Source organism: Lissotriton vulgaris, chromosome 3_1 (assembly GCF_964263255.1).
Source record: "Lissotriton vulgaris chromosome 3_1, aLisVul1.2, whole genome shotgun sequence".
Taxonomy (NCBI): domain Eukaryota; kingdom Metazoa; phylum Chordata; class Amphibia; order Caudata; family Salamandridae; genus Lissotriton; species Lissotriton vulgaris.
Genome location: NC_141689.1, coordinates 835,628,189 through 835,656,144, shown reverse-complemented (window position 1 = coordinate 835,656,144; position 27,956 = coordinate 835,628,189). Strand labels below are relative to the sequence as shown.

Here is a 27,956-nt window from a genome sequence, read left to right as displayed (position 1 = left end):
CAGAGTAATACAATCTAAGCAGCACCAGCTGTTTTTAGAACTCTCCTCATTTGATTAAAAGACAATTCCCCAAAAGTAATAGAACGAAGAAAAAACGTATTTTATTTTACTTGTTTTATTTTCATTGTTTCTAAGGTCCAGTCTGAAGGCCAGGCGTTGTAATAAGGATATACATCTAGAGTGGAATTGAAGTATGGGGCGGTAGGAGGGAGTAAAAGGAACTCTTTATGTAAACGTTTAAATGGCACAGGAGAGCCAATGCACGTATGGTCATTAATGGTGTAAGCACTGAATCTTATGATATGCAATTCAACAAATATATTTCAGACAAATAGGAATGAATAGGATTCTAAATGTTCCTTACCGCAAAGGGGTCTGCTTGCTCCCACGAAATAGGTGCACCCCAAGAAGCAGGCCGTATCTTTTCAGGGAGAGATTCTGGAACTGCAAGCAATATGAAGCAGATGTCCAACAGAGCTACAACGGTTGCCACAAGTACCACCATGCTGTTACCATAGCTTTCAGAAAGATAAGCTCCTATTGCAGGACTAGTTACCAAACTAGCTGCAAACGTTGCAGACACCTTTGAGAAAAAAATAAGTGATAAAAAGTACAACTAAAATGATTTATTTTTCCCAAGACTTCAATTGTAATACATAAAGAAAAGTAAATCTAAAAAAATAAATGTAAAAATATAATGCTAGACTCAATTGACTTTCTGCATAAAAAGGAAAATTTTAAAAAAAAAATATATATATATATATATATAACTATATATATATATATATATATATATATATAACTATATATATATATATATATATATATATATATATATATATATATATATATATATATATATATATATATTCCACAAATCTATCCACTGATAGAGCAAGTCAGCACTCAACAAAGGATTTGCTTCCCAAAATTTCAAGATTTATTTTCAGATTGCAGCATTATTCGCACAACACCTAGGTGAGTGCTGACTTGCTCTATCAGTGGATAGATTTGTGGATTATACGAAAGCGGGGCTCTGCTTTGTAGTCAGCACCGATGACAAGAGCGCCATTGGACTACAAGTTTGGAGCCAAGGCTGTGGAGATTATATATATATATATATATATCCAAAGTTTGCAAAGCAGTAACGGTGCTCTCAGGTCACAAACAAACAACGCGACTCCAAATGCAGCTCCAAGGGTGTTTATTCACCTAACAACAACATGTTTCGGCTGCGGACAGCCTTGATCACGTTAGGGTGCAAGTCAGTTTCAAATCTACTTAAAGACATCGAGTGAACATAGAAACAGGACTTCCATATGTGTTTACGAAATCATATAGTAAATCAGGCAAAACATATGTAACCATGACACCAAACTGCAAGCAAATTATTGGCAGGCTAATACATGGTATTGTGCAAATAATGAAGTAATAAATTAAACAATACATGAAAATGTCGAATTTTCGGGCATTACGAGATAGACATAATTTCCGTGTCTAAAACTTAATATTAAACATTAAGTTTTAGACACGGAAATTATGTCTATCTCGTAATGCCCGAAAATTCGACATTTTCATGTATTGTTTAATTTATTACTTCATTATTTGCACAATACCATGTATTAGCCTGCCAATAATTTGCTTGCAGTTTGGTGTCATGGTTACATATGTTTTGCCTGATTTACTATATGATTTCGTAAACACATATGGAAGTCCTGTTTCTATGTTCACTCGATGTCTTTAAGTAGATTTGAAACTGACTTGCACCCTAACGTGATCAAGGCTGTCCGCAGCCGAAACATGTTGTTGTTAGGTGAATAAACACCCTTGGAGCTGCATTTGGAGTCGCGTTGTTTGTTTGTGACCTGAGAGCACCGTTACTGCTTTGCAAACTTTGGAACTTCATTACCGGCGTGCTCGGCCGGCATTGGTGCCACCTCCCTCGGGGCCTCAGGCAGCACTTCTGAGCGGACTTGGTAAACATATATATATATATATACACACACACACACACACACACGCACGCACACACACACACACACACACACACACACACACACACACACGCACACACACACACACACACACAGTTGTGTTTATTCTTTTTTTCACAGATTTTAGAGACAATGCATCACATCAAGAAAAACACACACAAACAAACACACACACACACGCACACACACAGTAGCCATCAATCAATCAATCAATCATCGCATTTATATAGCGCACTACTCACACAGAGGGTCTCAAGGCGCTGGGGGAGGGGGGTCCGCTACTGCTCGAACAGCCAGGTCTTGAGTTGCTTCCTGAAGGCGAGGTGGTCCTGGGTCAGGCGCAGGTGGGTGGGGAGGGAGTTCCATGTCTTGGCGGCGAGGTAGGAGAAGGACCATCCCCCTGTGGTGGCTCGTCGGATGCGGGGGACGGCGGCGAGGGCGTGGCCGGTCGATCGAAGCAGGCGTTTGGGAGCGTAGAAGTTGAGGCGGCTGTTGAGGTATCGTGGGCCTTGGTTGTGTAGGGCTTTGTGTGCGTGGGTGAGGAGTCGGAAGGTGATTCTCTTGTTGACCGGGAGCCAGTGCAGGTCTCTCAGGTGTCCGGAGATGTGGCTGCGACGGGGATGTCCAGGATGAGTCGTGCGGAGGCGTTCTGGATCCGCTGGAGTCTCTTCTGGAGTTTGGTGGTGGTTCCGGCGTAGAGGGAGTTGCCGTAGTCCAGATGGCTGGTGACGAGGGCCTGGGTGACCGTCTTTCTGGTCTCGGTGGGGATCCACCGGAAGATCTTACGTAGCATGCGCAGGATGTTTAAGCACGACGAGGAGACGGCGTTGACTTGTCTCGTCATGGAGAGGGAGGAGTCCAGGATGAAGCCCAGGTTGCGTGCGTGGTCTGTTGGTTTGGGTGCGCTGCCTAGGGCGGGGGGCCACCAGGAGTCGTCCCAAGCGGCGGGTGAGGATCCCAGGATGAGGACTTCCGTCTTGTCCGAGTTCAGTTTCAGGCGGCTGTTCTTCATCCATTCGGCTACCTCTTTCATCCCTTCGTGAAGGTTGGCCATCCATCCATCCCAAGTCGTGTTTATTCTTTTTTCATTGATTTTAGAAACTATGCTGACAGGGCATTATATCATAGAAAAATATTTCCCTTTGCACTCCATTAAAGACAGGTATTTCGAGCAATAGTGGTTGCCAAACTGCTTCAAAAGAGCCCCACACTTCTGAAAGCGGTGCATACAGTTGTGCCTTTGCTAAAATGCTCTACAGCTGTAAGTGCCCTAATGTTGCAGGTGGTGGTTCTGTTTTTTCCAATAAGTTGCAAGAGAAACTATGGCAGCTCCCAGGCAATTTTATATTATAGGTTGGTCAACTTTTGTTTGATAATTAAAGCAGGGGGGCTCAGACCCAGGATAATGGAGGAAAAGTCTGTCTGGAGAGGGTAGACCAAAATAGTTTTCATTGCAGCCAGCACTTTATCCCAATATATCCTAATTATCATACACTCCCACCAAATGTGATTAAGGTACCTCCTAAGTCCTCCGCCCCTCCAGCATAAGTCGTTTGTGTGCGGGTGAAATGTATGTGATTTGATTAGGTACATTTACCAGTCAAACACTACCTTATAATGTGCCTCCATACTCGCAATGCTAGGTGAATGTCTGCATACATCTCACCAGAGAGTCCCATAGAAAGTCAGTCATATCTATTTTTTAATAAACGATGCCAATCATGATTTATATGAATGAAGTTGTGTTGACACAGCTAGTAAATAAATGTTGTATAGTGTGGTGTTTCAGCCTTCGGAATCCATCACTATTATGTACACATTTCTCTGACATAGGTTGGTGCAAGACCCTATGTCTCAACATGGAATTTTTGCTTACAGGCATCAAAAGACAGAACTTCTTGCCTGCTTTAGAGAGCTGATGTATTCAAGTAATCCTCCATTCTCTATTTGTCAAAAGGCCCAGGCCATAAAGGCTTTATTGAAGGGGACAGAAGTGAGGAAGAAGGAAGAGCAATTTGTCCAGTTTTCTTACAAACTATATCCCACACTAATAAAGTGGTTCTCATAGGAGGGTTTAAGTAGGCATTAGGGGGTCTATCTACTTTTGGCTTCAACTTGAGATCCCAAATTGTATGCCCAACTATCATCTGATCCGAGGGCAGCCAGTGTTGATCTGCGGCTCTGAGAAACCAATCATCTACAACCCCACTTTAGGCTGCCCAGTAATATAATAAGAATCCTGTTAGAGCCAAGCCACCTTCTAGTTTGGGAAGCCTCAACATAGTGAATCCTAGTCACACTCTGAGCTTCAAAAGCAGATAAACCACAATGTTAAGGTTCTAAGTTCAGAGAAGAATTCTTAACGATACCAATACTGGGAGAGCAGGGAACAGATATAAACGTCTGGGGACTATATGCATTTTATTAATATTAATTCTGCCCAGCCAATACAAGGAAAGTGGAGACCATATCTTAAAATCCTTGAGTAAAGCCAGCAGTAGTTGTGGGTAATAAGCCTTACACAAATGGGGTGAAAGATGATATACCTAAATATTCAATGTGCCTGTCTGCTGAAAAGAGGAGTTTGAAGTTAATTTAGTCACCCTTCCTTCGCTTTGAGTAATGTCAAATTTAGCATCTCTGATTTACTAATATTTATTTTAAGGTTGGCTACCGCATTGTCTTCTGACTGTCAGAGCAGCTTTCTTCATTGAGGCAGTAGGCGAGATAAGTAACAGGGGGAAAAGCATTGGCTAACAATGTTATTGGTTCATTGGTAAAAGGTATGCCTGTTTCTGCTCTAATCTTTGACACAAATGGTTTGATTATCAATGCAAACATTGAACGATGAAGAAGTTAGGATAAAAGATAACAAATCATTCCGTGGTATAGTAGCTCATGGCAGCGCCATGCAGTTTCCAGTATTGATTATCACTTGCAACCAACGATATGGGTGGAGCATTTTAAGAGGGTATATGCAGCCAAGACTATCTAAAGGCCAAGAGCCATAACAGCAGGGTCCGCCCACCTGCACAGAAAGTCACTCCACTGGCCTCCTCACTTACAAATATTCTAGAGGCAATAAAGGTTAATCCTGCCCTTAAAAAACCTGGTTCCAACTCTGTCCTTGGGGACCGGTTTTAACAGAAGCCCTCCTTTGGGGCCCTTACTTTTACCTGCTATTCCGATCTATCTTGGAAGGAGGCCCATTACCCGGATCTTGGTGGGATGTCTAGATTGTGCCGAGATTTAAAATTGGTAACAAAGACCACCCCATCAATTACAGGCCAATCAGTTTAATAAACACCTAACGGAAGTTATTTTGTCACCTTACTCGAGGGGGAATTGTTGGAGAAGGCCCATGCAAAATATATACTTTCAGAACTGCAGGTCGGCTTCAGAAATAACATCAGTACAGTATAGATCAAATTATGCGCTTTTGAAGCATCTATTGGAACACACTAGATAGGGGTCACCTGTGTGTGTTTTTGTTGATTTAAAATCAGCATTTGACTCAATCCCTAGGGAAAAGCCATGGGAGGTCCTGAAACAGATGAAGGTCCCTGACAATTTTAATTAAATGACAGGCTTTGAACAGTGCACGGGTAAGATACAGAATTAAAGGTGAACTTGTGTCCCCCTGTCCAACCTGGACAAACATTCAGGCCAGTTTAAGCAGATCCTGCAGGCTATACTGAACACAAAAAATAGACCCGGCCTCCCTGGACGCTGTCCTACTCTGCACGGATCATTGGCGGCTGGTGGGGAGGGTGGATGACACGGAGTCTGGCCTTATTTCGATGCATCACACACTGTTGAAACTAGAGTCACAGATCCAGGGGATGAGGGCTGATATCACCTCCTTGCAGCAGAAGGTGAAGGATGCAATAATTTACACTTTGTAGGTTTGTCTGGAGCACTCCGAAGGCCCGAATTTTGAACTTTTCTTTGGAAAGTGGTTGATGTATACAGGATTGGCTGGTAGGGTACTGAATTTCTTTTCTATTGAACATATTCACAGCCTGCCGCGGCCCGTGATGTTGAAGTTACTCAATTATGGCGACAGAGACTTGCTTCTCCAACTATTCTAAACAAAAGGCCTCTGGCAGTTTGAGGGCAGCGTCATCATTGCATACCTAGATTTTACAGTGGGGGTGCAGCGGCACTGTAATAACTATACAGCCATGATGGTTCAGTTGCAGAGGGTAGGAGTGAAGTACACACTCTTGTTTCTAGCTACACTTATGACAATTGATGGGGAATCCACTCTTTTTTTTCCAAACTCCGGAGGATGCATGAACCTGGTGTCACGTCTGACTGTTGGAGCGGCCGGCACTGACCGAGGGCTCAGAGGAGTGGCTGACCCCACGGTTGAATCACTGACGTTCCAGGAGATCGTGGACCAGGTCCTCGTTCCAGTAGGTAGCTAAGGAATGGGGACAAGTGGAGGAGGAAGTGCAGCAGCAAATCTGCAACCCCCTTTAAGGCCCTGCGATCAGATTTAAAGTCAAACATCAGCTAGGACTCTTGTGGCACTGTTGTTTCAGCCATTGATGGCCCCCATGGTCGGGCGCAGATACCACAGCTGGTAGGTGACCTGCTCTGATGGGACTTTGACTTTCTTGGGTGGAAAGCCCTGAAAGTGGGCGGGTCAAACTTTTTGTGGTATTTCTTTTTGGGGTGGAGGGGACTGGAAGGGAGGCTGGCACCTGGGGGTTAGAGGACCGGGCACCATTGACTGTTGCCTCCCAAGCCACATCATGTGAAATAGTTCTCTGAGTCACACAAGCTTATTTTGCTCTCATACTCACTTTATTAGTGGATATTGCATGGTTAAAAACAGAAAAGTCACAACGAGTCTAATTTACTTCCTGCACTGTATCATAAGAGTTGGACATGGCAACACAGCTAACATTTACAGGATCTCAAATACCCTAAATGAAAATGTATAAAAAACTGACAAAAAGCAAATAAGCTGATTAAAGACATATCTCAGAATTTTACCTGTATTAAAAAAACAGCTGCCAGTTATCGGGTGATTAATGGTAAATAAAAACTACACAAAATAATGCAACAGTGTAGGACTAGCTCCTCCGAGAATATTAAGTATGTTTTCATGCCAAAGGCTCTTGAGTTCCATGTAGGTGGCTTTACATTTACAATTCTATGCCAGGACCAGCGGGGTGCATTATGCTTTCTTTCTTCGCTTTTTTTTCACAGCAGCCCTGTTCAACATCAACAAAAACTATCTTTCTTTCCAAACATAGAAGGACGAATAAAACCATCAGCCAATGGAAATACTGAGAGTCCAATATTAGTCATTCTTTTATTATTAAATCCCCTCTTTCTTCGCCGCTCCACAGCCACAAGATAAGTGCCTCCCTTCTCCTGAGTTTTATCAAGTTAAATGCACAGTGTTTTCGAATTGTAAATTACTTGCTTATTTTTCCGGACAGTAGGGGAGTCGTGAGACCGGCGTTTTACTTACTTGTAGCTGCTTAGCATGATGATAACCCCTGTCACCCTGGAGGGTGCTCTCAATAAAGTTTACAGGTAACAGAGGCGCGCAACAGACTTCTCTGAAGGTGCACAATACTCCATTTCAATCAGAGCAGTGTGACTGCACCAAGAGCTTTGCCCGTGCTGTATTATAGCCTTATAGCCCGCCGTAGCGGGCTATACCGGGTATTAAAGGCCCGCTGAATCGTTAAAGGCCCGAGCCTAAGGCGAGGGACTTTAACGAGACAGCGGGACTTTAATAGCGGGTATAGCCCTGCAACGAAGGGCTATAAGGCTATTAGATACAAAAACAAAGGAAGAGTGTCCGTCAGTAAGGCGTGAGTGTGATCGAGATAGCACGTGTAGATGTAAGGCCAGCTGTAGTTGGTCAGAGGGCTGGGCTAACTTTCAAGAAAAAACTCATTATTTCTTCAAGAAACCCTCACTCACCCTAGTGGTGACATGCTTCATCATCGGGTCCACTCGGGAGATCGATTACCTCCCGAGTGTGCTACGACGCCAGGAGACTGCGGAGCAGGTTGTTGTGAGAGTGAAATGTGAAAAAAGGTGTAGTTAAAAATGTCAGCGGTTGTACCAAAAAATCATTTATTCGCTGGTCAACTTGACATATTAAAATTAAAGGCTATGTGCAGGGAAACTATCCAAAAGAAATACAGGTGTTTCCCTGTTAGGGGAAGGTCAACATGTTTCTGCCCTTTAAGTGTGTGAGTTTACAGGGCTTTCGTCAGGACCAGTAAGCGGGTGTTACCTCAACAGGTATAGGCGCGCTAAGGCCTACCCTGCCGTAGGTTGTGAAAGTTAAAAACAGTGGCACTATGTGTAAAAATAAGTGCGTGGAAATACAAACCAAAAGGCTTGGGGATTTACCTCTGTTGCGAGGAGCCCAGAAGTTTGTATTCAGTATGAACCACGCCCCATAGATTCAGAGGGGGGGTGGGAGCGACAATGGCACACCGCCCGCAACGCTCAGCACCCTCTCGGCACCTAGCTGTCCCCTAGCTGTCCCCGCGAGATCCAGCGGGGACAGCTAGGTGCCGAGAGGGTGCTGAGCGTTGCGGGCGGTGTGCCATTGTCGCTCCCACCCCCCCTCTGAATCTATGGGGCGTGGTTCATACTGAATACAAACTTCTGGGCTCCTCGCAACAGAGGTAAATCCCCAAGCCTTTTGGTTTGTATTTCCACGCACTTATTTTTACACATAGTGCCACTGTTTTTAACTTTCACAACCTACGGCAGGGTAGGCCTTAGCGCGCCTATACCTGTTGAGGTAACACCCGCTTACTGGTCCTGACGAAAGCCCTGTAAACTCACACACTTAAAGGGCAGAAACATGTTGACCTTCCCCTAACAGGGAAACACCTGTATTTCTTTTGGATAGTTTCCCTGCACATAGCCTTTAATTTTAATATGTCAAGTTGACCAGCGAATAAATGATTTTTTGGTACAACCGCTGACATTTTTAACTACACCTTTTTTCACATTTCACTCTCACAACAACCTGCTCCGCAGTCTCCTGGCGTCGTAGCACACTCGGGAGGTACTCGATCTCCCGAGTGGACCCGATGATGAAGCATGTCACCACTAGGGTGAGTGAGGGTTTCTTGAAGAAATAATGAGTTTTTTCTTGAAAGTTAGCCCAGCCCTCTGACCAACTACAGCTGGCCTTACATCTACACGTGCTATCTCGATCACACTCACGCCTTACTGACGGACACTCTTCCTTTGTTTTTGTATCTATTGATCGGGGACCAAGAGTGCCCTTGAACCCTGTCGCTCCCTTTGTTGATCGATATAAGGCTATTAGAACATTCTGCCACTAGAGGGCAGAATGTTCTAACAAATTAAACAAAGGGTTCTCGAAGCTCGAGGAGATATAAATCCCCTCGAGCTTCGAGAAGCCTTTGTAGAACATTGGAATGCTGCTGATCAGGCCTTTACCGGCCCGTAGAAGCAGGGAGCACTCCATTGTCTGCAATGGAGCTCCCAACATTCCAATGTTCTAACAGTCTAAATAAACATCAGGGAATATAATCAGGCAGCATCAAAACAAGTAATTTCACTCTGAAGCCCCGGCAGCAGGGGGATGTATTGGGAACGCAGGAATCCGGATGTGCATATATCCCGGAGGGACAGCCAAGGTGCAAAAGCCCAAGAAATTAAAAGGGCGCATTGACCCAGGCCTCAGACTCATTTTTTTGGTTCCTCTACTCGCTGTACTTCAGCTCCAATTGCATCCTTAGTCTGTCTACACAAACATAATCCAAAATTAGTAGGGTGACAGTGCAACATACAGAGTTTGACTAGATGTAGGAGGAAACAAACACTCTGTATCTTCCAATTGACAATGTTAATGTTAATGAAATTTATAAGAGCGCACGAATACAAACGGTGTCTTGGCGTGGTCACAATCAATTCTGCGACGCAGTGGATGGGTCAATCCATCATGCCGTCCCCTCTGCCATCGCTCCCCTGAAGTGCAGACTAATGCAGCCAACCTACTGCTACCCAGAGTCACTTATCTTGATGGATCCTCTGTCAGGCCCACAAAATCCCTCGTAGCAGGCAGGGGTTCCCAGATAAAACAAATCTAAAGGTTGAGGTCAAATGTAAGCATGTACAGGGTGTTGATATGGACAACTCTGATCGCCTAAAACTGGCATTCCTACCTGAATCGGTACCCCCCCCTCAAGTACCCCATTGGTCAAAGATTCCTACCCCACTGGGTACAGAGCAGCATTAGGCTGAGGCCCAGTTGAACACAGTAGGCACAACCCCCCTCCCAGTATAGGACGACTCCCCACATGGATAACTCCAACGAGAAATCGGCCAGAGGCTCAGGCCCATCTAGGCTACAGCATCAGGCTTTAGACACAAGGACACACACCCTCCCCTCAGATGTTGGATCCAGAAGACCTGATGCGCCCACTTTTCTTCAAAATGGTCCCTGTCGGAGAAGGTCGTGACATATGTGGCAAGGAGGTTAAGGAAACCCTTAAAGTAGTAATGCCTGCGTCTCTCACTCGACGGCAAGGTAGCTCTGACCCCAGAAATACATGCCAGAATGGACCCTTTCTTAGGAAAGTACATTTGCGATCCCAAGAAAGGCAGCAACCACTCTTGGCAATCTAGCCAGGATAAACTGTTGGATATTACTGGTCTGCCCACAGAAATCCTGGGTATGGCTGACAAGGGCAAACAGTCTGGTTCTCTCTGTTCTCCTTAAATCTTGTCCGGCTGGGCACAGCGCGCAATCCTCTTCTTAGTTAACGGCAAATGTGTCTTGTTCACTGAACGCAGAGGATTTCTCCTCATGAAGGTGGACCCCAGGTTTATTTATTTATTTATTTAATTTCTTATATAGCGCAGGAATCAATCCCGAAAGGGTATCTCCGCGCTTTGCCAGCTAAGAAGGTTATTAGGTAGAGCAGCCTGAGGTTTATGTGGATGGAAATGCTTCTTGGAAAAGAAGGGTTTTTAATGCCTTTCTGAAGGACAAGTGATTTATTGTGGTTCTTAGGTTAATGGGAAGGTTGTTCCAAAGGGCAGGACCAACAGCGGAGAAAGCACGGTCACCATGTCTAGTCTTCTTTGTGTTGGGAGGTTTTAACAGGGCTTGGTTGCAGGAGCGCAGGGACCTGCTAGGCTGGTACAGTTCAAGAGACTGGGCTAGGTATTTAGGGCTTGCTCCATACAGACATTTGTGTACCGTACAACAGATCTTAAAGTGGATGCGCTGTCGTATGGGAAGCCAGTGCAGTTCTTTCAGCAAGGGCTTGGAAGGAGTCCTGGCAGGTGCACCCATGACCAATCTGGCTGCCGTATTCTGGACCACCTGTAAACGGCCTACTGCATCCGTACTGGCTAATGTCAGCAGGCCGTTACAGTAGTCCAGGCGGCTGGTTACCAAGGCCTGTACAAGTGTCTTTCTGCATGTGGCAGGAAGAAAAGGAAAGACACGCCTGAGTAGACCAATGGTGTGAAAACACAGACCCGCGATGTAGTTGGTGTGTTCTTTCATGGTCAGTTTTTGATCAAACTTCACTCCAAGATTTTTAACATGTGTTTTGGGTACAGGTACTGGGCCAAGGTCGAGTGGCCACCAGTCAGGGGTCCAAAGGATACTTGCTTTGCCAAAGAGCAAGACCTCAGTCTTTGTTACATTACACTGGAGGCAGTTCCTCGCCATCCAGTGTGACACCGCTCTCATACCCTCAGCAAAATTCCCCTTGATTTTAGGGTCAAGGGAGCTGAAAGGGTAGAGGAGCTGAGTGTCATCAGCGTAGGAGACCGGTATGAACCCGTATTTCCGCACAATCTCAGCAAGGGGGGCCACATAGACATTGAACAATGTAGGGCTAAGGCATGAGCCCTGTGGCACCCCCTTCGTGAGCCCCCTTGAGATGGAACGAAAGGGGCCCAGGCTGGTAGATTGTGATCTCCCGGCGAGGAAACTCTCCAACCAAGATAGTGCTACGCCTCCGATTCCTACTCCCTGCAACCGGTTCAGTAGGGTGTTATGAGACATGGTATCGAAGGCTGCGGACAGGTCCAACAGCACTAGAATCATAGTGCCCCCTCTATCTTGTGACATTTTGATCTGATCTGTCACATAGAGGAGGGCTGATTCAGTGCTGTGGTTGGGCCTGAATCCAGATTGGGATTGGTCCAGGCCCCCTGTCGCTTCGATGAAATTGGAGAGGGTGGTGTTGACGTGCTTCTCTGCCAGTTTGCTGATGAAGGGAAGGAGAGAAATCGGGCGAAGGTTGGAGAGTGTAGACCAGGGCAAGGTGGAATTTTTGCGAATAGGGTTCACTACCGCTTCCTTCCAGGCAGATGGAAGTTGGCCTTTGGCAAAAGACAAATTAAGTAGGTTCTGAATATGAGGACCCAATATCTCGATTAGCGGGGGGATGAGTTTAGCTGGTATCAGATCAGAGGGAGAACCAGATTTAGTTTGGTTAATGAGAGTGGTCAGGTCCTTAGTAGTTATTATTGGGATGTCCAGAAGAGTTTCACCAGAAGTCAGTTGCGGGGCAGTTTCAGGGACCTCAGTCCCCAGAGTGTCAGAGACTGTAGTGATTTTTTTATATATTGCTTCAATTTTTTCCTCAAAGAACTGAGATATTTCATTGCATAGTTCTTGGGTGAAGTTGTCTGGACTTTCACATACTTCAGGACTAGTGAAAGTTTGAATGATTTTAAATAACTCTCTAGTAGAGTTGCTGCAATTTGAGTGGCCAGACTCATTTTCCTAGCTTTTTTGACATTTTTGTAGTAGGAGGACATGGCCTCCAGGTAGTAGCTCTTGTCTTCCCTATTACCTGTACGTCTCCACAATTTTTCCATTTTTCTACATTTCTTCTTTTCACTTTTGAGAGCTTCCGTATACCATGTTTCCCTTTTCGCTATAGTGGGTTTTTTGGCATTTTTCTGTGGAGCTAGAGAGTCAATAGCTGTCATCAGCGTAGAATTGAACATGGAGAGAGCAGTGTCAATGTTATCGAGATTGGTAAGTGGAGGCTGTTCCCAAATTTGAGTGAGTTTGGGAAGAGTGATTTTGTGCCATGGCCTACGCTTAATAGAGTGAGTAGCCGGGCGGTTAGTGGAGTTGGATAGGTGTGGTATGGAGAAGTCAATACGTTTATGGTCCGACCAATTAATATGTTTAGGGGGATGGCAATGGACATTAGGTTGGGTAGTAAGGATCAGGTCTAATGTGTGACCACCTGAATGAGTGGGGCCACTATTTCTAGGGTGTAAACCTAGCAAAGCAAGGTCAGAAAGAAATGCATTGGTACCCTGATGGTCAGCAATGTCAGTATGAAAATTGAAATCTCCAAGTAAAAGGAAGTTTTCCTTAGCTTTCAAATAGGGGGCTAGTAGTTCAGTGAGAGCAAGGGAAAAGCCAGCATTGGGTCCAGGTGGACGGTAAACCAAGGCTCCTTTCCATTGTGTTTTTGAGTTGAGTTTTAGGTTGAGAGATCTAGAGTCTTCATTGCACAAGGGGGACTGTTCGAGGACCCATTATTAAAAAAAATTGGGAAGTTAGTCTCCACCTTTACTTCTCTGGAAAAAGCTCAGGCTTTAATGAAACACATTTTTGCCTGCCAGGTTTACTTCAGGCCAGCCGTGGTAAAGGGCGCACCGCGGGACGCTTCCTTTCAACAGCCCTTTCTAAAGACCAAGGTTCCAGAGGCAGCCAATGGCAGGACCACTCAAAGTTTATAGATTTCTATCCCTCCAAAGGATCACACTATCGAGAAGCCAGAGGAGGCCCTCGAAGAAGTTAGCACTGCACCAGTTTTGATAAGTGTTCTCCCTTCTTCCTAACCAAAAGTGGGAGGGTGACTGGCTCAATTTGTAAATACATGGGAACATATCACATCAGACTCCTGGTTCCTAAATACAATACAAGGCTTCCACATAGAATTATTCGGTACACATATATAAAGACAGTTCCTGCGACCCTCTCATTTTAGAAAGAAGATTCCCTCCTGATATCTCGGGGAAATGGAGAAACTGCTCAATAAAGATGCTCTAACTCCTTCCACCCTTCACACTAAGAGTATAGTTAGAAATCTCTACCTGGTTGAAAAAAGGGAAGCAGGCCAACGACCAGTCATCAATCTGTAACAGTTAAACGAGTGGCTAATATATCACCAATTCAAGATGGAGGGTGTTTACTTCCTGAGGGACATTCTAAAGCCATCTGATTGATTGGGCCGTTTAGACTTGAAGGATGCATATCTCGCAATCCCCACCTTTGCTCCACATTACAGATTCCTACAGTTCGTCTAAGCAGACCAGCTGTATGAGTTCACCTACTTGTCCTTCACCTATCGTCCGCACCTTGGTGCTTCTCAAGGTGCTACATCCAGCCATGGAGACCCTGCCGGACCAAGGAATTTGCTGGATAGTATACTTGTACAACATCCTCTTACTAGACCAATGCCCGAATAAAATACAAGAACACCTCCAACCTACCATGCACCTCTTGACAAGCCAGAGGCTTGTCATCAATGCGAATAAATCACTTCTGGCCACAGCACAAAGAATGACCTTTCTGGGTTTTGTTCTAGATCTCCTGTAAAAACCATGCTGAGCCTTCCGGCAGAGAAGATCACCAAGATCAGGCAGGAGATACGCAAGACTATCATAGAAACAGACCTCACTGAGGCAAACAGCTCGAATGGACGGACTCATTACTTCGTCCTGCCAGGCAAACTTTCCGGGCCCTCTCCACTAGAGGGCTCTTCAGTGCATAAAAGCTAACCACCCTGCAGGGGTGCAACGTATTCTGAAAAAGTTCCATTGACAGAAGATGCAAAGAAAGAGCTGAGATGTTGGCTCATGAACAAGAAAGTTTGGAAAGGGAACAGATTCTTTGGTTACAACCCTAACATGGGTTATAGAAGAGGACGACAGCAGAAGTGGCAGGAGCACCTGTTCCTGCGAGTTATCCACAGGAGAGAAATGGTCTGCTCCAGGACAATAGTTATATAACTCTCCTGAACTCCTAGCAGGCTCGTTTGCAGTGATTTGCTAGACCAAAAAGAGAGCGCAGTGCTGAGTGTTACAGAAGATGGACAATTTGTCAGTGGTGCGGTAATAAGATCCACCTCAGCGGGACACAATCAAAAGCCCTTTCGGAGATGGCCAAAAGCTTCTGGCACTTCTGCCAAGACAACATCATCTTGGTCACTGCGGAACACCTTCCCGGTATGACCCACAGAGTGGAGGTTGGAATTCCAGACACTTCCAGGACATGAGCCTTTGGAAATTGAATCTGACAATCTTCCAAGTCGTACAGAAAAGATGGGGCCTGTTCTCTGTGGATCTATTTTAATCAATTTTGGATTACCAACTGGAAAGTTTCTTCAGCTAGAGACCTCCATGAAGAGGCCCCTGGACTGGAGTCTCGAGAGTCTTTACCCAGTTCTCAATGATCATGAGACAATCAGGTAAGGAAACCAGTTGTGGAATTAGTAGTGATAACAACAAATTGAATGTCTCAAGTCTGGAATCCACTTCTGATGGAAGCTTCTTCGATTCTCAATACCTCTCCCCCCTAGTTCCTGATCTCCTTCTGTACCCCTAGGTGAACCCACATCACCTACTGTTGAGTGGACAGCTATATGTCATGGCGTGGAGGATTACAGAGAACGATGTAATGTACCGGGTCTTTACAAGTAAGCTCACTAGCTCTTCTCAAAGGCATGGACAGACAGGACAACTAAGAGATATAGGTCCGCCTAGTCGAAAAGGCTGTGCTGGTGTCTCCAGAGGAACAGTGATCCCTTAGGTTCGAACGTTGTTTAGATCCTGAATTTGACATCTTTAGCATCAAAGGGCGTAGCTAAGATCTGTTAACACCTTTCGGCGGACCATTTAGAAAGGACACCCTCCGATTGAGGGGTCTCTGGTAGGGAACATCTGCTAATAAGGAAACCGATAAAGGGCACGCATTGGTCCCTTCCTCCTTTAACAAGGTACTCAGTCCTTCGGGACATAAAATACATTTCTAATCCCTCCTGGTCATGGAATAGCAATAAATATCATTTTCAGAAGGAACTTTCAGTTAAGTTGCCAAGCTCATATCCTGAAGGAGAGTATACGATGCCAAGCACTGGGTATTACAGGTAGAGTGCTCACTCCGGAGAGGGTTAGATTCCACGTGTCTAGTTGTACAGAGCGTAATTCAAGGCTGATTTATTATCCAGCATTTAATTACCATCCCAAACTATGTGTGGTGAGATATATTAAAGCATATGAAGATATGACTGAGGAGCTTTGGACCCTTGGAGAATGCCACCCACTCATTACACTCTAAAAATCATTTTATGCGGTCTCATCCCCTACTATAGCAAGATGGGTTTGATGGGTAATGCAAGAGGCTGGCATTGACATGTCCTTGTTAGGAGCACATTACTCTAGAGGCGCCATGGCCTCAAAAGCTTTTCCTCTATGGGCTCTATTGGGGACATTCTGAACGCTGCAGACTGGTCCTAGGTTCGACCTTTAAAACTTCTAATTCAAACTGGAAGTAGACCAGGTTTTTCTAGTGATAAGCTTTGAACAACCATCATTTTCACCTCCGGTCCTGTCTGACATTGAATGCAAACTTTTCTAGCTTTTGTAACAGAAAGTTTCAATTCTATTAAGGACTTCGAGGCGAGGACTATCCCACTTAGAGATCAACTGATCAATGCCCACCTAAACTTTTGGTGGACAGGAAGTGAACCTGCAACACACGTATGGACAGTAAGTAAACTTCGATATTGGTATGATCAATGATGATGATGATTATGATACAAATGTTAAAGGGTATTTGCAAGATTTAATATGAATTATCACAGGAGGGAATTGTAAACTGTTCTAATGGTTATTGTACTGTAGGAAAATATAGTCTCACTTAAGATGTTCTCTATTATTTTTATAGGAAGTGAGTTGTCCAAATAGGAATAACATGTAGGAAGGACTGGATCTTTGTCGCACAAAGAAAGTGGGGGCATGGCTATTGTTGGACTCATAATATCCCCGCTGGTTGATGGTTTTCTTCTTCCTTCCTCTATGTTTGATGGGAAAGTATTTTCCGTTGATGTTGAACAAGGCTGCTGGGATAATAAAGTGAAGAAAGAAAGCATAATCGTCACCTCCGAGTCCTTAATAGAATTTAAACTTTCTGTTACGAAAGCCAGGAAATTGTGCTCCTGAGCACCTCACCTTTAAGCGAGCAACCTCTTTAGATAATAGCACAATTCTGTTTTAATTGTACTCCCTTAGACACACAACTCTTCATATGATCACGCCACAATTTATCAAACCTGATTCATGGAAAGTGCAACTGTTCTTCAAGTAATTTTATTGCCAACATATTAAGAATACTGTTTGCTATAAAATCCTTACCAGTCCATATGCAGTGCTCCGCTCATGCTCTTGTGTAATGTCAGCTACATATGCGAATATTACAGAGAATGTTACAGAAAATATCCCAGAAACAGAAATCATGGCGAAATACCACCTGTAAAGCAAAAAGGCGACATTAAGTACCAAACAGTTATTTGCTAATACTGAAATAAACAAGCATTTGTAATGCAATAGGTCTCACATTATAAAAGTTTGAGCAGTTTGCATTGCTAATAATAATGCAACACTAGCCCCTGACTGCCACAAACTAACTACACAACATAAAACAGACCACAGTTCTTCAAATCAGCTACAATACCTGAAATACTTGAAACAAACTGCAGTACGATATCTGAAACAGACCACAACCCTTGAAAGAAGCATATGTGGTACTGAGTGGTATTATGTTGAGTGTAGTTATGTTGTATTGAGTAGAGTGTAAATATGTGTTGTAAATATGTGTTGTGTAATTATGTGGTATTGAGTGTTATGATGTGGAGAGTATTTATGTTGCATTGATTAGTGTGTAAATATGTGGTTTCTAATTGTAAGGTACTGAGTGGTATGAGGGGTGTATTTATGTTGCATGAGTAGAGTACATAACCACACTCAAAATAATACCACTCAGTACCACATAATTACACTGTATTCAATACAACATAAATACACTCCACATACCACTCAGTACTACATAATTGCACTCCACATAATTACTCTCTACTTAATACAACATAAATACACTCCACACAATATCAATCTGTGCCACATAATAACACAACACATAATTATACTGTACTTGATGCAACATAAATACACACCTTTCACTCCCTGTCACTTTCACAGGCTGTCAAGAACCATCTTGCAAAATGAAATTATGAGGCCAGATCGAGCAGACAGGGTCCAAAAACATGGTGCAGCTTGGCTGCTTTAGACCTAAAGTAGGTAAACATAGCAGGCCCATCTAGGCCCACCGGCCTCATAAGGTCTCTTTAGTTTGATGTGGGCACATGAAATGGTTTTCCAACATAAATCTCTACCTATAAGGCCTCCTTGATGTGCACTGCTGTTAAACATATTTCACCAGGCCACACTCTTATTTGTTTTGGTTCAAGCGCTTGCTTTGGTACAAAAATAGTAAACATCTTAAGGTTCTCAATATGGTCCCATGGAGCGTGCTGGTGAACTTCAACGCCAGTCATCTACAACAGCCCTATGCCACACGCATAAAGCTTAGCGCCTGAGTCCCTCTTCAGTGTGCCAAGTCTAGGCATGTGTACAATGCTGGTGAACAAGAGATGGACGTCCGTTCCTGCAGGTCAGGACTTCCAGGACATCAGTTATTTCTTCAGTAAAGTCTGACACAAGGTCTAGTGTGTGGGAAGTTCACATAAGGTGCAAGCTTCCTGAGGAGTATCAAGTAAACATGTGCTAAGCCAACACCAGAAACCAAATGACAATATTAACTGTGAGCAACATGTGGAAACCATTCCATGCCAGTTGGGCTCACTTCTACGAGCACAATGTGAAGCGGCTCAGATGACAAGGCCTGTCTCAAGACCAGCCTCAGATTTATGCAAGCCGGATATGCACGAGGAAAGACTAGACACCTTAGAGCAGCCTTGGCCAAATGTGCATGTGAAGAAACAATACAGGATTTCGTGACTTCACTGCAGAGTCTATTCAAAGCAGGGTCTAGGCAAGGATATGGACTGTTCTTCTGCCAGAACACAACTACGATGGAGGAAGTTGCGAATGTCCAGGAGCTGTTCCAGGGTTGGTGTAGCAGTTCTCTATCTTTGACTGCTTTCAGCTGGAAAGAGCAGAGTATGTCAACTGGCTGCTCCCGCTTTGGATTTTGATAAATAGGAATTCTCACTTTGTTCCCAATTAGGGCTGGGATGCCTGGAAGTTAGCGGCCCTTATTTCTGGGCCACATTCCACACTACCTACCTCTGGTACAACTGTGTTACCTGACCTAGCGCCCCCTTGCATGTCTCTGGTTCTGGTAGAGCACAGCAGGAGATATCCATGCCTGTCCCTTGTGTGGGACGGGTTCCAGCAGGAGTTCGAAGGTTTGCCCCCGGATTCAGTCAGAGATGAGATTATGGCCCACTGACTATCCTTAGTTTGGTCCAAGCTCCCCATTAAGTCATTGGCTAGGGTAATTTAGTGAAGAAGGATTTCTACCGGACAGTTCCTAGCGCTGTAACTGGATTGGAAGGAGTTTATGCGGGAACCCCAGAGGTGCCCCTGGTTGCATTCTCCTTGATTTATTTAATTAAATATGTCTGCTCCAAGGGACCGGTTTGAATTTGGTGACACACGGGTCTGATACCTAGTCTAGGCCCGGCTGCCTTAGAAACACCAAACCAGATCTACGTTTATCGGTCCAGGTCTCAGGGTGGAGTGAAAAATGAGGACAGGGTCGTATGACTGCTATAGGGTGGATGGACCTGGATCTTCCGCCTAGTCCTGAGCATGGTGGGGCTATCAAGGAACTATTTGGATTCATTATTCTTCAGTTGCCAAACAGAAGTAGAAATGGCCAATAAGTGTGATCATCTCTAACCAATAGATTTAGTTGCAGCAAGAACACTCAGGTAACGTTTGCTCTATCGATCTAAACAGCCCAGGAACAGTAAAAACTCGAGAACACTATTACATAAATTAAAACTTGGAGTGATTAATCACAACGTATAAAGAAACTGGAAGCGGTGTGAACATCCCGGATGCGAAGGCGAGGATAAATCATAGGAACGTAGAGAGAAAAATTAATTTTGCCACATTGTAATCTTAATACTGAGCGCACCGGAAGAAAGCACATTTTCTTCCAACAATTTAAAGAGCTTCACCACATCCGGTTTTGGATCAGGTATCATATGTTCAACTGGCTTCAGGGGTAATTATAGATTAGCAAATGTGACTGTTCAGAGGTTTCTGCCGGAGACTGGGGCGTTGCACGGCAAAATAAACATTGCTACAAAGTGGGCTATTCTATTTTAAGGCAGCGATCTGTATAAAAGATAGTAGCACTATAACAATACTGCTTGAAAGTGCTATCCGGATGGGTGGTGGGGCGGAGGGGTGGGAACAGCGTGCCACGTAAACATGAAGAACATATATGCATGAAAATGATCCGATTAGGAAATATATTTTCTGTGTTTCAGATGTTTTGCAACACCATGCGTCCCCTTCCTTCTCCTGGACATAGAAGAATGACGAATACCACAAGAACCACAATGCAAGAAGTGTTGTCAAAGAGAGTTATTGCTTCAACTCAAGACAAGGGTACAGGACATATGTGGCTCTTCCTCCCCAGGACCTGTGATGCAATAACACATGAGCCAACGTGGGGCAAGTTTCCCCGTGAAATGGTTAAAAAAAATAAGCAACCCGGGAGTGGTGCGCGCGCACGCCACAGCGGGACATGTGGCTTCAAATATTGCGCCTGTGTCTGGGCACGATAATTGAAACCACATGAAGGTCGTTGCTCGTAACAGACACCAATAGGCAATGGGTGGAGCAATGTGCCCGCCTTTGGCCTATTGTCTGCTCTGTTTGTGAAATACACGCACGCACAAGCCAATCCTGTAACACAAAAGAAAAAGCACATGCATGTGCAATTCTAGGTACATTTTGAAACCCCATACAAAAGGGCTCTCTTGCTGCGTGAGCCCTAAAAACTACAAGGCATACTTGGAAGTGAATTCAAATACTGTTTTACAGATAAGATTAAGGCAAGTCTGGTGATTAGCCTCTTCGCTGCTGATGACAAGCTAAGCTCGTCATCAGCTACGGCGCTCGTATGCTGATGACGAGCTGAGCTCGTCATGTAACGCGGTATTTAAAAAAATGCCGCACACAGTGGGAAAAGCCGCCGCAGCGATGCGGTTAGAGTCATTCCACTAAACCTCAGGGCTGAATAGAGGGCAGCACTTTTGATTGAGTTCAGACTGATAATGGAAAGGGCAGTGAAAGTGGGAATGCAAGTGAAGTAAGCCCTTCAAATACAGTAAAATGTTTAACAATTAATACCCCAATACTTCAAAGGTAGGCAGGGGTAAACTTAGATAGCACTTCACTCTCTATTTGTGGTAGTGTGGTCGAGCAGTAAGACAGTATCAGAGGACAGTGTTAAGCATTTGTTGTTTACACTCAGTCAGCAAATGAATTCACACACTCAAAGACTGAACTTCAGACCAATTGTTTTTGTATAAAAAATATTCTTTTAGTTATTTTATTTTCTAGATCCAAGCAAGCCTGGCACAGGCAAGCAATAAATAGTTTACAGTAGTAAAGCACTTTGTAAACAGTTTAAATTGTAATGGTATATGCACTTTGTTTTGACTCACAGTATTGGTGCAGAGAAATGCAATGCTTTGTAAATACAGTACATAGACTTGAATGGGCTTTTCAGTAAAATACCAGGCAAGTTACTTTTTAAATTACTTTTCTTACTCCGTGTAGTATACCAGGATACTACACTGGGACATTTCCTGTAAACAGGTAAGTAAAAGCCTTTTTGTTAAACAGTACAATTTTAAATATTTTTTTTTAGGTTTTCAAACTCCACACTTGGAAACTTTTCCAAGAAAAACAGTCAATGTTATCCTATGGAGGAAAACCGTGTTATTAGTTTTAAAGGTAAGTATTAGTTAGTGGGAGTTAAGGTTCTGGGGGTTAACTCAGGGGTCCCCCAGTGTCAAGGATGCACTCTTGTTATACCCTCAGCGGCACTAGGGCGGTCGGGTGCAGAGTGCTGAGGGTAACAATGGAGGATAGGGGGCCTCCAGTTGGTGGCTGCTGATGGGCAGGCCACTTGGTTGTGGGAGAAAAGCTCCTGGACTTTAGCTTTTGCTTTTGTGCTCTATCGTCTAGTTTCTTTTTACATCTAGTGATATATGCTGTTAGTGGGGACTGATGAGAAGGCTCCCTCCCATTCCCGAACTCTGGCAACAGGACCAGAATAAAAGACATTTTACTGGTACCAGGGAAAACAAGCAGCCTTGCCACTAAGTTCATTCACCTTCCTTAGGGTTACATGGACCACTTGCTTAAGGGAAGAGAGTGTGGCCTCCAGAGGAGTGGGGAGAAGCTTAGAAGCCCACTGAAGGGGCTCAGTACCGCATCCAGTGATCAAGACATGGTACATCCTAATTCTTCTTTCTGTTGACGCACTCCAAAGCCTATTCAGGGATCGGTGCACCATGAATCTGCACGCACGTCAGTGGGTTACATTCATACTTATCAATGCACAGGCATGCAGCCCAAGGACGAGACGAGGAGGTTAAGTGGGCCAGCTGCTGTAAACAGCCGATGGCAAGATCGTCATTGCTTAACCCAAACCAAAAGCTACCCAAGACAAGCAAAGTAGAAAGTGGAGACAAGCAGGCTAAACTGTGCATCAAACAGCTTTTGAAGCAGCTTCCAGTCCCAACACAAGGTGGCAGATATACTGGGAATGGTAGGACAGGGTGTTGCTGCTGGCACGATACAATAGTACGCCTTGATTTACGGTAAACTTTCTAATCAACTACTCACAGAAATGGGGCATCCCTTACATTAAAAAGAAACAAACCAGGCCTAAGCAAATGCCAAATTCTACGAAATACTGACCACACAGAGACATTTTTAATTTAGGATTTAATTTCATGCGCGATTATGTGTTGCTACAGGCCAGATACTTGAACCTTTTAATAGAAAGACCAAAGTATTACTACTTCTTCTCTACTGCCACACTGTAAAATATTAATAATAATGCAATGCCAAGTAAAACAAGAGCTCGATTTTGTAATTAACAAATTCTTTCCCTTTTATTAGTTCGCTGCCCCTTGTTATACAGGGTTTGCGCCGCCTCTGAACTAGTCACAAGACAAATGCGGTCTGCGGGACTTACCAAGGATTTATGGTCATTAGCGGGATTGGGAAACACGTGAAGAAAACTGTAACGAGAAGAAAGGACTTTCTTCCCCACACGTCAGACAGGGCACCTATCAACGGGGCACTCATGAAAGATAAAAAGCCCTTTGGAGAAAAGGAAAAAACACAGTTGTAATATTTAAGCATACACAAAAACAGAAATGCATTTGTATCATTAGTCGTATAAAGTTTTAATTATCCGCAGTTGCAGTTTTTTTTTTTAAACTGGGAAAATAGAGGGACAGACAGACCTCTAAATTATAAGAAACACTTCCTGCCACGTTAACTTTGAAGTCTGGGGCGACTTAAAACAGCATGAATATATATATATATATATATATATATATATATATATATATATATATATATATATATATATATATATATATATATATATATATATATATATATATATATATATATATATATATATATATATATATATATATATATATATATATATATGTTTTTGGAACCATTAGCACATACTGTGGCACACTAAATAAAACAAGCACTTTAAATAAGCGAATAAAAATGTGCATGATTACTTTAAGACGGAAGCACAATGTTATAAATGTTGGCCTGGCACATACCCCTCCACTGACAAGTGGAACTCTCTCGGTTGTCCCCTGCTCCTGCGCTCTGTTCCTAAAATTGCAAACAGTACGCAGGATATGGTTCCAGCTGAGCCGCTCATCCATGGACTGCAGAACGAAATACTCCATTGGCTTGGTACGCCTTCATCCACCGTCATCAGATACAAAGCTAGCCAATGATTGTAGATTTCAGATGAGCTATAGCAAACATTCTAAATGCAATACTACCTTGTCAAAAATAATTTTCCTGCATACAGCAGTAACAAAAACGTACATTTTCAAAATATTTTCTAAAGTTTCCAAAATAAATGTAGGTTCGTTTAGGTCTTGAATTGTAGGCTTAGTGTGAGCATGCCCTACAACAATTTCACGAGTGTATTTGAGCACCGATTATTATCTGAATTTCATTTGACACAGGTTTTCATCCCCCATTGACACAAGTTTCTCTATAAACACTAGACATCCACTGGAATCTAGAGACTGGTTTCAAGTCTTTCCTATCCAAAACTTATTTAATATTTCTCTTTCATTTGCGTCAGTGGTGCTTTCTCTCTACTCGTGTACTGTAAATGTTGAACAGTTCCTTTTTTTAAGTCTTGCCAAAATGATGCATTTGCTGCCTCTTGGGAGACCTTCTGCTATCTTACTGAACATTGTTTACCACTGGCTGGCTTCATGTGTCACTTTCATTTGCTTGCTTTTTATTTGTCAGCTTCCATAGTCTTCCTTCCTCTTTGTATTTTGGATCCTTCACTGGAGCAGGAATGCATTACTTTTTCCTTCGACAGCTTGCTTTGTCTCGCGATTTTTTTTTTGTTTATATACTTTACAACGCATAGTTTTTCAGCTGTCTCCCTTGTGTACTTCTCTCCCTTCTATAATTGTCCCCAATCTCTCTTGCCCAGCATTTGTTGTCCGTGTTTTTCACCATTTATTTCCCTAACCATTCCCACCCCCTCTCAGTTGTCTGTAATCTTGCCCCCAGCACCCCCCTGCCCATCCTACATTTTCTGTGTGCCTGCTCCAGCCCTTCCCCACCCACTCCGTTGTCCATCCAATCTCACCTTTCCTACCCCCATCCATGTTCTTCTCTTCCACCCGCCCTCTGTGATGCCTCATCCCCAACTTTATTTATTTATTTAAAAGGTTTTGTATAGCGCTGCTGGACCCGATAGTATCAGAGCGCTTTACATAAAATGTAAATTGATACTTGTATAGCGCACTACTCACCCGCAAGGGTCTCAAGGCGCTGTACAAATACCGCTGTGGAGCCCGTCCTGGCTTTCCCTGTGAGGCGTCCACTCCTGGGCACCCCCAGGGTGAAGGCCAGGCATCCTTAGCGTTGTGGGGGCCGTTGTGGAAAATAAGCAAGCTATTGCCCAGAGTTGCAGAGTGGGACTCGATGATTGAAATAGGCACCGAGGCGAGAATTATCAGGTCCGTGGAATTTTGAGCCCAAGACCCGCCGAGGGGGGAATTGAACCCTGGTCCCGGGCTAGACCTCTTTCTCAGGGTCTGCCGCTCTAACCATTGAGCCACACTTCTCCACATAGTTAAAAGAAGATAACATAGTAGCATTAACAGGAATATATTAAATGCAGACTACAGTTTTTTTGGTTTGTAGGAAGATTAAAAGAAACAATAGAAGAAGAATGAGAGAAAGAAGGAAAGGAGTGAGGTAAGTGAAGGGGAAAAAGGAGGAGAATAGAGGAGGGATATTGGAGGGTAGAGCATAGTGAAGGGGGGGAAAGGGGTAGGGTAAGAGCGCTTAGAGATAGAAGGGTACTTAGCAGGATTCATGATAGAACAATTAGGGTCCCCAGTGTTTATTGAGAAGTAATTTGAGTCTCTTTTTGAAGAGAAGGTAGGAGGGGTTGCAGCGAAGGTCTTTGGGTAGAGAGTTCCAGATCGTAGGGGCATTGCCGGAGAATGCACGAGATTGGGTCTTTTTACATTTGAGTTCAGGAGGGATTAGGACAAGGGAGTTAGTACTTCTCAAGAATCTTGTGCAGCCTGCTTTATGTAGTTTACTTGAAAGGTAGAGGGGGGGTGTCTTGCTGGGGGGAGGGGGGGAGCAAGTGAATGTTGTTCGCCAATACAGAGGAAGAGAGCTCAGGAGGGAAGAACATGGATTGGGGGGGAGAAGATGTGGGGTGATCAAGCAAAAGGTGATTAGGGGAATAACAGCGCAAAAAAATGCCAAAACCAATAGCTCTAGAGTTTTCATACGCTAGGCTATTTATTGGCTTTGACAATTTTTGCCTAACTGAGTTATCAAAATCACTGTATTTGTATCCAGTACATCACATCTCAGTAGGAAACATTTACCACTATTTCCTACAAAGTGGATGACGTGGAGGTCTGAATCATTACAGTCGTTTAGTTTCATTGTTGTCAACAGCAGCATGTCATGTTTAACAACTTAACACGAACTACAAAGTTGAGCACACAAGACATATACCATTTTTTTTTAACAATTAAGAAGATGCATGAGGTAACATCATGATTGACGAATACATGGCATATTTAAGAGAGCTGAGATAACGGCCAGGTGACAAAGACAAGGGTTCATCCAGTCTATGCAGGACTTAGAAAGTACACTAATAAGTCATTAGTGAATCCTTTTGGAAAGCAGAGGAAGGATAAGTGACTTTATAAGAGTCCCTTTTTAGGTTTCGGCTGGCGAACAGCTGCGCAGCAGCGTTTCGCGCAGGCGAAATCTTATGTTAACAGTATGTGTGTGTTGTCCCGCCTCTCTGTTCCATTGGCTAGCTCCATAAATGGAGGCTAGCCATTGGAACAGAGATGCGTCACTCATTTCCCGAGCAGATTCGTGGGCGTTCCGGCGATTTTTACTCATCCCGCCCATTTTCGTGCGTCATGCGGCGGTGAGCGGTTGTTTTTTTTTTTTCATATCGGCATGTTGGTTTCATTTCCAACGTGTGCCTTGCAGGGGTGGGCTGCGCGATTTCACTTTCCAAGAGTTGCTAGCAGGTAAGCGGCATATCTTACTCCCGTTCCCGCCCCCCCTCCTGCTGTCCGTGAGCCCGTTCCCACCCCCCCTCCCGCTGTCTGTGTGCCCGTCCCCCCCCTCCCGCTGTCCGTGAGCCTGTCCCCCCTCCCGCTGTCCGTGTGCCCGTCCTCCCTCCCGCTGTCCGTGTGCCAGTCCCCCCTCCCGCTGTCCGTGTGCCAGTCCCCCCTCCCGCTGTCCGTGAGCCCGTCCCCCCTCCTGCTGTCCGTGAGCCCGTCCCCCCTCCCGCTGTCCGTGAGCCCGCTGTCCGTGAGCCCGTCCCCCCTTGCAGTTTCGAAATATTTATGTTTGTATCTGTATCCTCAATGCAGACTTTTCCCGGGGAGGGCAGTAAATTAACACCATGCTGCCCGCAGACCGGCAGTCCGGCATCTCTCCCTGTCTGACCCCCAGTTGGTGCGTCTGTTGTTGTTGTTCGTCCCGTTTGGGGTCAGTTCTGGCCTTTCCCAGGACAGTCTGGCAATGGATGCTTGTGGCAGTCAGGAATCAGCTCGAACTGAGAGGTGGAGTCAGGAGATCGGTGGTACTAGCTAGCTCACTGGCACGTGTTTTATCATCAATGGAAGGATAAAATGCTGAGCCACCTTCCCTCAATGCAGACTTTTCCCATGCATGTTACAGAACGGTGCTACATTACGAGCAGTTAACACCCCCAGAACTTCCCCCCTGGGAGCGAGCCAAAGCTCAAGTGAACCCTGTCGTAACTAGCCTCTGGCTAACAATTTCACTCTAATAGCACGGGGACACTTGGCAGGTGTGATATACTGCAAACGGTTGTGCAGACGTGCACATTGGTAATATATTATGGATATGTTATGTGTAATTTGCCAGCCCCCAACGAACCTCCCTGGGCAAGAGAGGCCGAAAGTGGGCAACCCAGAGGCAAGGGGTACACACGACAACATGTAGCGGGACGAGGCGCACTGCGCCACGTCGAGGCAGCTGTCCTGTTCTTGTAAACAGACACCTGACGGCGACCAGGGGCATGAG

The 27,956-nt window shown here is 44.4% G+C and overlaps 1 protein-coding gene across 1 annotated transcript in view; it reads right to left on the bottom strand.

Moving 5' to 3' along the window:
* The window catches only part of LOC147727102 (solute carrier family 71 member 2-like), a 347,082-nt gene that overhangs the window by 144,793 nt on the left and 174,333 nt on the right, over positions 1–27,956 (bottom strand). The window contains exons 4-6 of the mRNA XM_086961153.1: positions 23,317–23,444; positions 17,421–17,535; positions 365–583 (exon numbers count right to left, since the gene is read on the bottom strand). Of these exons, the coding sequence (XP_086817279.1) occupies positions 365–583; positions 17,421–17,535; positions 23,317–23,444 (462 nt within the window). The remainder of the gene's footprint in view (positions 1–364; positions 584–17,420; positions 17,536–23,316; positions 23,445–27,956) is intronic.